Below are 11,912 nucleotides of genomic sequence, written 5' to 3' on the forward strand. Positions count from 1 at the left end.
ATCCTGTCCACGTCCTCGGGAGCCACAGAGTCAAACTCCTCCCATATAATAGTCTCAAGACCTGCTCCCGTCTCCTCCCCCGGGGCCACCCAGTCGGAGTCTAAGCCCTCTCGGATCCGAGCGACTTTGTCATGCAGATATTGGGCAAAATCCTCAGCCCTCCCCACCAGGGGGTCCCCCCCTCCCCTCAGCTGAAGGAAAGAGCGGGTCACCCTGAAGACGGTGGCCGGGCGGTTATCTGATGACGCAATGAGGGTGGAGTAGTAGTTAGACCTCGCCACCCTCATTGCCACAAGGTAGGATCTAACATGCATCCTTGCCTGTGCTCGGTCGGATTCGGTTCGGGTAGCCCTCCAACTGCTCTCTAGGCGTCTTTTCCGGCGCTTCATCTCTCTCAGCTCCTCGGTAAACCAAGGAGCTAATTGAGATCTGCGTCGGGTCAGAGGCCGCAAAGGCACGACTCGGTCCAGTGCTGCGGCTGCGGCCACATCCCAGGCCGCCGCCAGATTTTCCGCCGAGTCGTGGACTAGATCCTCCGGATATGGCCCAAGCTCCGTCAGGAACCTCTCCGGGTCCATCAGGCGCCTGGGACGGAACCATCTACGCGGTTCCGTCTCCCTGCGGCGGGGGGAAGCGATCCGGAAATCCATCCTAAGGAGTGCATGATCTGACCATGACAAGGGCTCTATAATTACCTCCCCCATTTCCAGATCATTTTGCCACTGGCCAGAGACAAAAATTAGATCTAGTGTATGTCCTCCCGTGTGAGTGGGGGCATGAACTAATTGGGTCAAGTCCAAGGTCGTCATGGAGGCCAAGAACTCCTGAGCTGCCGCCGACGTTTTGCCCGCCGATGGCAGGTTGAGATCCCCCATGACTATAAGTCTGGGGGTCTCCACCGCCACCCCGGCTATTACGTCAGCCAGCTCAGGCAGGGCCGTTGATACATAGCAGGGGGCCAGGTATATAATCAACAGGCCCACTTGCACCCCTTGCCCCCACTTCACAAGGAGGGACTCTGCACCGTCTGTCTGAGGCACAGTGNCATTGCATAACACCAGCCGATGATCCCGGGTCCGAGGATCTAAAGTCCCTGGAGGTCGAGTAGAGCCCTGAGGATCGGAGCATCCACAAGCTTGTAAGCAGCGTGTGCGTGCTCCCAAAACCCGATATGGTCCTCTGCTCCCGCCATATCTGCCCCTCCCACTGACCGTACCAATCACACCACCCCCTGTTAACCCCCCCGTCTCTTCCCTCACCGTTCCGTGCCCCTCAGACTGGACTGGCCTTGGCCTCAGAGAGGGCTCCCCCAAGTCCCCTCGGGCCAACCCCAAACCCCCTAAAAATTTAGTAAAACATCCCTCTAAGAAGACACGTAATTTTCTTCTCCTTAGTTCCCTAGTTACTGTTGCTGTATGCCACCTCTCGGGGTTCCACACCCCTTCATCGAGGCAGGCCCTTGAGATGGTATTAGGCCATGCCTGCGCGATGGGGGAGTCGCGCAGGGCCAGCAGTTCCTCCCTGGAATACAGTCAATCCACAACGGGGAGTCCAGCAGCAGAGTGGGGGGGAGGGAAAAAACCTCATGATAGTCAAAGTCAGGGTCGTAGATGGATGACGAGAAAGCAGCAACGGTTTATTGTTCTTGTTGTCTCCCATAAGGGGGGGGAAATGGCAAAATCAAAGTCCGCCGGGCCCCACCCGCACAAACCTCCAGATCCACCTCCAGATCCACGCCGGGCCCACACCATCTCCACAGAGGCCGGCTGCAAGTTCTTCTGCTGGAGGGCCTCAAACCGGAACAGCCCTCCCCCGGCCCTCAGCCTCCATGAGGCATGGGCCCAGGCGTTCACGCTCGCCTGGCACTCACCACCGAGCCCTGTTCCTCCGCGGGGGACGCCAAGCTGCGTCTCCCGCTGGGCCTCGTCCTTCAACCGTACCGCTGTACCGCCCGGACCGCTGTGCCGGTGTGCCGTCTGGGCCGCTGTGCCGCTGTGCCGCATCCCCCTGGGCCGCTGGGCTGCTAGGCCGCTGCAAGGCCGCCGCTAGGTTGCCGCTGGGGCCGCTAGGCCACCGGGCCGCCAGGCCGCATTCCCCGTCGCGCCAAGATCTCTCCAAACCGGGGTCTCCACCCACGGCTCCGCCCGCGGCTCCACCCAGCCGCGACCCGGTGGTCACGCGGCGAGCTGCTAGCCTTCTCCGCTCGCCGAATTTCAGGGTCGCCGAGGAACCCCGACCCTCCAGAGGCTCCCCATCTCCGCCGAGGACTCCGCGGAGCTACGGAGCCGATCCCAGTAAGTCCGCCATCCGCAACAGCCAGCAGTCTAAGTCATCCTGGCCTCACCACAAAACCTGTTTGTCGCTGCCACCCGTGTGCAAACCCGGCCTGTTTTTTGTCCTCTTCTCTCTCTCAGAGTTCTTGATAGAAGAAGCTTCCTCATCTTTTTTTTGTTAGTTTGCAGTCAGGGACTGATTAAGGGAGAGATTGTTTCTTGATTTAGATAGTTCCAATTATAAATGGAAGCATTTTTGAAACACACATACACAGAGAGAATTTTTATTTATAATATAATAATGATAAAGTTGGAAGGGACCTTGGAGGTCATCTAGTCCAATCCCCTGCTCAGGCAGGAAACCCTATACCATTTCGGACAAATGGCTATCCAGTCTCTTCTTTAAAACTTCCAGTGTTGGCGCATTCACCGCTTCTGGAGGCAGGTTGTTCCACTGGTTAATTGTTCTAACTGTCAGGAAGTTTCTCCTTAGTTCTAGGTTGCTTCTCTCTTTGGTTAGTTTCCACACATTGCTTCTTGTCCTGCCTTCAGCCGCTTTGGAAAATAGCTTGACTCTCTTTGACTGAGTCTACATGCTGCATCTGTTTTGCTGACTCTAAAACAAAATAAATATTTTCTTTCTTTCTGAGAACGCTTTGTTTAGTGCTCTGTTAGGCCCAACAGGCTAGCTTTGTGGCTTGTGGAGTCCTCTAACTCCCTGCTCTAGCAGCCCTGAGGAGGCTGCAACTTGAAAAAAGGCACTTCAGCACCACCCACCATGCTGAAGAAAAGCACCCCCTCCTTCCCTATAAAAGGAGGAATTGCAGCAAATGTTGTGGGCAAGAGAGAGCATTGTGAGCTAACCCTGCCTGCCTTAACAAAAAAAAATTGACTGAAGAATACTTGGATCGGAAGGGGCAGGGAGGGTCAGACAGCAAACACCAATTCTTGTTGCCAGAAAGGAGTCAGCAGCTGGTGGTTTTGAACCAGAGACTCAGCTACTAAATCTTCTTCATCTTTTCTACTGGGGGCTTTTAAAGGCTGACACGTGCCTCGAGAGGACCTTCCTCCAGGACTGCTGCCCAAATGCTGTGCTTCTCACAGACAGATGCCGTCCCTTGTTCTACAGTCCTGTTTTCCCTGACAGGAGGAGGAATAGGTGACTCCCCTTGACAGATGATTGTGAAGGGAGAAAGTAGAGGGACTCATTGACCAAGCCAGAGAATCAAAGGAGTTATTTACTCTTTGTTTCTCTTGGTTTTCCCACCCTCTCTGTCTATCCCTAGGGTCATAATCTCTGATCTTCTAAGCCATAGTTTCTTACTCCCTTTACAACAGCTACCCATCCATACATTTATTCCTTCAAGCCCAGGGTAAATAACAGCCACTAAACAGGCTAATTCCTCTTCAGAATTTCACCAGAGCCTTTAGAAGATGCCTGTTTAAGTCAGTCTCTTAAACGCTTCGGACTGTCAACAGTCCAAGGGAATGTTGATGGCAAATCTACTAACAATAAAGTAATTGCCCAATGAATGTAGACAGCAAATTCTTTATTGTAAGCAGTTACTAAGATTATGATGTTATATTTCAAATATCCACAAGATGTTTCCACAATTTAAATCTTTCTTTGTTCTTCTCAGCAGATTCTCAATATAGAATGCCTATCTGCATTTTGGAACGCAAATTCCACAAATTCTGAGATAGCGATCATATCCATTCAGAATTAAACCAACTCATTTCATCTAATTCAGAAAATCAGGGGCAGCCCACTAGGTAGACCAGACTAAGAAATAGACTTCAAAGGAAGACTGAAACTACTTTGACTGAAATTGACTATAATAAAATAATCTTATAGTCTGATCCTGCTGGACCTTCTTCTCCTTCTTATAGTCTGTCGAATTTCTCTGGACTTAAAAACTATTTCAGCCCTTTTTTCCTAAAAAAAAAATAAAGGTCATGTTTTTTTTCCTCTATAGTTAGAGATAGAAGGTTGACTTGATATAATTGGGTGTATTTCAAATATCGGATACTTAGAAATGATAAAAACTGGGTATCCTTTGCTTGCCCTGTTCTGAAAAAATTGGGGGAAGCAAAATTTGTTTATTTACATTTGCTTTTTCAAAACATTTATATGGCCATCCAGCTCAAACAATTCAACTCTGAGTGGTGTATAAAATTCATTAAACAAAAATACAAAAGGAAAACAGTACAGGTAGTCCTCAATTTATGACCACAATTGAACCCAAATTTTCTGTTGTTAAATCAGTCATATCTTAAATGAGTTTTGCTCCATTTTACGACCTTTCTTGCCACAATTATTAAGAGAATCACAATTAAGTGAATCACTGCAGTTAGTAACGCGGTTGTTAAGTGAATCTGGCTTCCCCATTGACTTTGCTTGTCAGAAGGTTGCAAAAGGTGATCCCATGACCCTGGGGCACTGCAATAGTTGTAAATATGAGTCAGTTGCCAAGCAGCTGAATTTTGACCATGTGACCATGGGGATGCAACAATGGTGGTAAGTGCGAAAAGTCACTTTTTTCAGTGCCATCGCAACTTCGAACAGCCACTAAACGAACTGTTGTAAATCGAAGATTACTTACATGTGCCACTGAAACAAAATAAAACAGTTTAATGGTTTGTTGTATTCTACCAAATGTGACCTCTGTTTATCTTGACTCAAGTTCTTGGGTTTTAACTGCTTAAAGTACTTACTGTACTGGTCCACTTTGGCAAAGGCAAGTCAGATATTAGATAATCTACATGGTGCTTTTTTCCCCCAACAACAACAACAACAAACTGGCACTAAGGAAAGCGAATTCATTTCTAAGATAGAATCATGCAGTTTTACTTTTGTAAGTGAAAATAATAGTATTATTTCCATGATGATGATCTGCTGCAGTCATCCCCCCCCCCTAGGAATAGCTTATAATTTAAATTTTGGAAGTTCCTTGCTTGCTTTTGTTGTCGGAGCAGAATTATCTATACATGTATATATATATATATACCATATATCTATAATAGACATAATAGATATAATATTTCACATTTCACAGCCCATACAATTGGACAGGACAGGATAGCACCTTCAGTCAACTCACTGAATTGGAACAAAGAAAATATTGGAAGGCTTGTAATAACAAATGAATAAATAAGGTTATTTTTATCAGGTGTTTTTTCATCCAAGCTTTTACATCCTTATCTGGAGATGGATTATTGAAGCAATTTTGCTGCAGAAATTTTTTTCTTGGCTAAGAATCAGGGAGTTCAAAAGTTTGCTTTGCTTTCAAAGTAATGAAGCAAATTTTTTTTTCCTCTTCAAACCTATTTCATTGTCAACCATTTTGAACATGCTTTTATGGAAAAGCTGTGTTAATATTTTGATGCGTACTTCTCTTCATATTTTATGCCACAGTTACTAAAAACACAGTAAAATTGTTGAAAGCATTAGCTAAGTATTTCATAACTATTTCCATAACTATTTAGAGACATCATCTTTGGGTTATCTTTCAATTTTTGAAAAGGAATAAGCATTGATCAGCTTTTAAAGCAAATCAGTATACAGTAGTAGCAAATCAGTATACAGTTTATTTAAGATATGTTTATAATTAAATGCAGTACAGATAAATAAAATTGTATGCCATATACACCAACATCATTGTAGGAAATTAGCTAATGCAATATAATAATCAATATAAATGTTACCTAATACTATAATGAGTTAAGTTTTCTGGCTTCATAAATGTCCATCATAAAGAAGCATTTTAAGGGCTTTTAAAAAATAAGGTATTGGATGCAGTAATTAGTTAGGCATAAGTCAAACCAGTCATTTATAGACTAAGTAGCTTGTGAATACTGATGTGTGTGAGAATATTATTTGAATATTCATGATAGTAAGACTTTCATTTTTTATTCAGTTACAGAAACCGAAGATCCCAAATTTCCCAAGATCCAGTGGCCTCCCAAAAGCTTGTGTCCTTCATGTCATTACACCTCAACTGATGGGGGAAAGTCTATGTGGGATGAGAATCGAGTCTTGATGTTTCTCAAGTGGCATTTTTCTGAAAAAAACATTTACATGGATTCTCCCCTAGAGCATCACAGAAGAAATGGTCGAAATGTTGCTCAACAAAATCATGAAGGTGAACGGAAGCTGGAAGGGGGAGGAAGAGGAGAAGAGGATGACCAAGGCAATCAAAAGGAACCAGATGAAGAGAAGAAGGCAGAGCAGCTAGCGGCAGGGAAAGTGGAAAAGAAGAAATATGGTTTGGGAAAACCTGGTTCTCCAGAGTGGCATAAACCAAGCATTGTCAAGATGAGCACAAAGGCAAAAGAAATGGTGGAGGATATTGTTGATCTTGATACATTTAGTGAGCAGCATTTTAAGAGCAAAGCCTTGAAGATGGCAAGACAGATTAGCGACAGAGAGAGGCGGACTAAGAGGGACACTCGGCTGTTCCTGATGGAGAATGAGGGCCACCGCTCACTTGATTATATTAGAGAGTCCCTGAGGCACAAGAACTTGGGAGCCAAACAGTTCTCTGGCATCCAAGTGGAAAAAGAGAATACTTTGAGGGGAAAACAGTGGATCTATATTCTGGGAATGGGTTTCTCCCGGTTGGATGTCAGCTTGTGTGTGGTCTTGTATTTGCTTTCTTCTGTCTGCCTGTTGGGCATGTACACCTTCTTCCGTATGCGCATGGGTTACCGCAAGGCCCGGTTAGGCTACTCATTGACATGAAATTGAAGCAGAGGTACAGCAGCCATTAGGTAATGGAAGGGGCATGTGCATATCAGTTTTATGTGGTGATCTTTCACTAAACTAACAATTCCTGTACTGAATATACACAGATGAAAAAAATACACAGATAATATATTGGTTATGAAGGATGCATATCAGTAGAGTATACTATTGGACCTCCTAAAACATATAGAAATTGCTACTTCTATATAAGAAAGAGTACCTAGTGAGCAGACTGGTCTGTTTTATCACAGTTGCTAGATCATTTATATATATTTGTGATTCTGTACCAGAATAAAATAGCTGAGTGTAGTGACAAAAGGGGCATGGAATCATATTTCAGAGCACACGGTGACAGGCTGATTTTCTGAGGAATTGGGGGCTCTTTATTGTTTTGGTTTGTGGTGGTGGGAGAGGATTAATAAACAGAAATGATTCAGATCTCATTAGATAAATGTAGTACGATCCTCTTTTCAACAGTCAGAACGTAACACAAAAACTGTTGCTGTTTTAAGAGAGAGAAAAAGCACGACAAGTTTAGGACCAGCAACAAAGTTGTATTTCTGAAATCTTTGTGACTTGTGTCTTGAGGTATGTCCAAGCCCTGTAACATTGTGAAGAAACCTTATGGTCTAGGTATACAAGCAGCCTAAAATACTGTGCTGGAAGATCTCTTGAACTTTTAATCTGTTTTCCAAAGCTTCTGTGCCACTATAAAATTACCCTTAGTAAAACCAGATATGTGCGTTGTTTGCAAATGGTGGTAATCACGCAAACAAAAAAGAATTAGGTTCTCCCTTCCATAGCCATCTAAAATATAAATTGAGGGAGTTTTCTAGCCCTTCTGTATGACTTCTTGGGGTCCTGCATAGAATATACTTAGTGCTATACGTTGCATGTATTTCCCATGCAGCCCAGCTTCTTCCCTTGATCAGATGACAGAAGGCAAAACAGCCCTTAAGATTTTTGAACTTGAACTCGTAGTGTAAAGAATTAAAGGCAGCTGGCAACAAGTTCGGGTCAAGACTGTGCAGTGGAATAGATAGATCAGTATGAGTCAAAACCTCCTAACCAGGGCAGCAGTTTTTACTAGCTGCTATCTTTGTTTCAGTCATTTTGCTGCGTCCTTTCTCTTTCTCTCCATATCCTGGTAGCTTCAGCTTTGATGTCATTCCCCTTTCTATCCTACCCTGTAAACTTACATCTGTTCTAGTTTTTTAACCAGGTGATCTTCATATTTTACTTAATAGGAGAGAAGAAGTGTAAGCAAAGATGAATTTTTAGGAGTGTATCTATCTCTCCCTGAGCCATGAGTTGATGATTTTTGATATTATTAGAATTATCTCTGTTGGGGCACCTGCATTCAACTGGAAAGAGTTCTGGAGGAGGGGAAATTAATCAGGACCTCTAAGGATCCTTTTGGCCATTAGTTTAATTGCTGAGGATTACTTTCCAATTGTTTTTCAGCTGCCTCAGTGTGGAAAGAAATAGCCTAGTCTTGTTTAAAAAAAAAGAAGTTATTGATAAGTCAGATAAAGAGTTAATCTAGCAAGATTTCTTCACTGGGGAAGAAAGATAAGACTTTAGAAGGTAAAAGACAAATAATACGCCTAGCTGTCTAATAAAGACATTGTAAACTCCTATTCATTGCAGTTATCTGGTGCCATTACCCTAGGATGAACAACGAATTCTGGGAGTTGAAATCCACAGATTGTAAATTTACCATAGTTGCCTATCCCTATACTAGGAGGAAAGTAACTAGTCTAAAATGTTGTATCTTGACAAAACATCCAAAGGGAATTAATCACTAGCATCCCTCAATTTTTTAGATTTTTCCAGCTTATCAGGAATTGGATTTCTTATCTGGCTGAGATCAGAGAAAGCCATGGTCTGAATTTTAGGATCATATTGAGCTTGGTTTGGGAACTTGAATAATTTAATCCAATCTTAGATAGCTGGGATCTATAATGCTGGTGTCAGTTAGTTGAAATGACCAGTATTTCTCTCTCTCTTTTTCAAATAATCTTACTAAAAATTACAAGTAGGAAAAATAAAAACTAATAACAAACTATGAAAAATAGAAAAATAGAAAAAAATACAAAAAAGAAAGAAAGGAAAAACAGAAATAACACTCCCCTTCACCCTGGCAAGTAAATACAATTTCAATAGTTTAGTACTATCTCTCAGTACATCTACTCTATACACTCACAACTCATTTCTTCACTAGAAAACAAAATTCAAAAGCTTTGCCATTTGTTCTTTGTCATCAAAAGTCCAGTAAAGGAAACCAGGTATAACTAATTTTCTATTTTATCCTTGATTGAATAAGACAACACTGAATTTTTAACAACCTTAGGTTTTAAACCCTTTAAATATAGTCCCAGACTTTAATAGGTCTCTTTTGTAAGTCCAATAAGGAAAAAATTATTTTTATGGTTTAATTGTGCATCATTTGGCAGTGAAATATCCATCAGTTTCATTTGCATATTCAGTATATCTTTATATATATTTTCTGCCTGAAACAGTTAAGTCCACATTTTAATTTCATATTTATCCATTGTAGGTTATTCTTTTTGTGTAACTTCATTGTCCCATGTTCCATCATATCAAATAGCTTTGAAGACCAATATTCAAAAACATACATTAAGGCTTGTTGCTCCATTATTTATTTCTTTGTTAACAAAATAAATGTATTATCCTCTAGCTTCCTCTGGTGCCAAACCTTCAAGGTCCCATTATCATGTTTCCTCTTTAAAAAGCCCAAACAATCACCAATTCTCGCAAGAAGAATTTTTCTAATTAATTCAAAATTATAATTCCAGGGCTATCTGGACTTTTAATCCTTGTTACCATTCTAAAATCATATTCTATATATCTTTTTGCTGTTTAATTCAAAAGTTAATATTTTTCCAGAGCCTTTAAAATGACATTTAAAGCATCTTTCTCCAAGGAGAAAGCAACTCAATGAATACAGCAAATATTTTCAGGACAATAAAAGAAATAATTCAAAAAGTGATTAAGAAATGAGGGCCAGGCAGGCTTTATGTCTTTAAAAGGCTACTCTACAAGTATGAGCTTGATAATTCAGTATCCCTCCACTCTAGCCACTCAACATATAAGCTGACCACAAAACAACCTTTCCCTGTGATCTACTCACAAGGAGGAGCTATCTGGGGTCACATGGGTTATCTCAACAATCTCTCCTTCCTCCGGAGAGATTTTGCTGGTCATTCAGCAACAAATTTCCTTGTACACCTGGTCCTTCTGCCAACAGCATGTTTCTCAATCTCAGGAACTTGCTGTCTGGACTTCAACTCCCAGAATTCACTAGCCAGCTTGCTGAGGTTGAGAAACACTGGCCTAGACTAAATTTCATTGGACCGTAATATTTCAAATGATAAGAACTCTGATATCATTTAATGCTGTAGAATATTTAAGGCTTCCCTTGGTACAATGGCCTTTCTAACAATTATGTGCCATATGACTATGTGTCTGAGGTAATAGTATGGTTAAAAATAGAGAAATGAAGGGTCAGTAAAATTACTACCCCCAATTAAAATGTTATGGTCTGTGGGTCAAAGACTTAACTAAATGTTTACTATGAATCATATTTGCACTAAATGAGAAACACTAGACTTTCACAGGTAGCATATAGTTCAGACCAGCCTGGTTCCATATTGTAGAAAAAAATTTCTGAGAGTTTTGAAATACAGCTTTTTGATAGAACAAGATATTTCTTTAATTGTAAATTGCCACTGCATTCTCTTATGTTTGTTTACAGGTGACAATAAGCACCAGAATTATATTTCTTTTGTTTAATAGTTGTATGGGTGGTCAAGGTAAGATGTACTCTATACTCTATATAATTCAAATTATATAAATATCTTTCATAGGCTCTGTGATAAAAATGATGCTACCATTGCCTTGTTTCTTGTCTGTTAACATAATTGTAGTCTCGACTATTAATTTATTCAAGGGACAGTAGATTTGAAAGACTATTCTAAAAACCAGTTAATTCTTCGCTATCATCTGTTTAAAAGATTATAATTCGGTGTGCTTTTTAGTCAGATTTTTATAGCTAGGGTAGGAATTAATTCTTCTACGCTCATGGAACATAGGAACATACCAGTACTACTCTCAAAAACTGTGTATTGCCTCAAAAATTAATTTCAGAGTTCCTCAAGTCCTAATATAGTTGGTACTATTTGTACATGTATGAGAGTATGTGTGCTTGGACAAGGATGGGGAGTTTAAATGATTTACCAAATGCAAAGGATTAATACAAATAATAGAAGTATTCCTAATAACTCTATGTATTCCTTCTTCTCTGAGCAAAACTGAGAACAGTTCCCTTCCATTCACACAGTATATGGTGATGAAGACTATTAGAAGCCAGAATGTATTCTGTTGATCAGATCTATCCTGTAAACGGCCACTTGACTATCCTATAGTGACAATAATGATGTCTTCTTCATTCCTTATAATGTAAAATGCAGATGAAGATCAAGATCAAGACTAAAAACCAAAATCACAAAGTAGGCCAATAAGATTAAATAGTATGTCCTTCTTGATCAGATATATCTCTGACTCCAACTAAATAAGAAGGAACATAGTATTGAATGAGGTTTGCTGGTCACATTCTGCTTCATAACAAATGTGGTTGAGACTGGGATGGAGGATTGGGGAATTACCAAGCCACATACAGTTGCAAGAAAAAGTATGTGAACCCCTTGGGATAACGCGGAGTTTTGCATGAATTGGTCATAAAATGTGCTCTGAACGTCATCTAAGTCACAACAATAGAAAAACACAGTCTGTTGAAAATAATAATACACAAACATTACATGTTGCCATGGTTTAATTGAACATAACATGTAAACATTCACAGTGCAGGGAGG

The 11,912-nt window shown here is 41.4% G+C and overlaps 1 protein-coding gene across 1 annotated transcript in view; it reads left to right on the forward strand.

Annotated features, from left to right (window-relative positions):
* Window positions 1-10,935, forward strand: part of QSOX1 (quiescin sulfhydryl oxidase 1) — a 76,914-nt gene extending 65,979 nt beyond the window's left edge. The window contains exon 12 of the mRNA XM_015811270.1: window positions 6,191-10,935. Within this exon, the coding sequence (XP_015666756.1) occupies window positions 6,191-7,014 (824 nt within the window). The 3' untranslated portion in view covers window positions 7,015-10,935. The remainder of the gene's footprint in view (window positions 1-6,190) is intronic.
* Window positions 10,936-11,912: the final 977 nt, after the last annotated feature.

Source organism: Protobothrops mucrosquamatus, unplaced genomic scaffold, assembly GCF_001527695.2.
Source record: "Protobothrops mucrosquamatus isolate PMUCROS unplaced genomic scaffold, P.Mucros_1.0 scaffold35, whole genome shotgun sequence".
In the NCBI taxonomy this organism is placed as follows: domain Eukaryota; kingdom Metazoa; phylum Chordata; class Lepidosauria; order Squamata; family Viperidae; genus Protobothrops; species Protobothrops mucrosquamatus.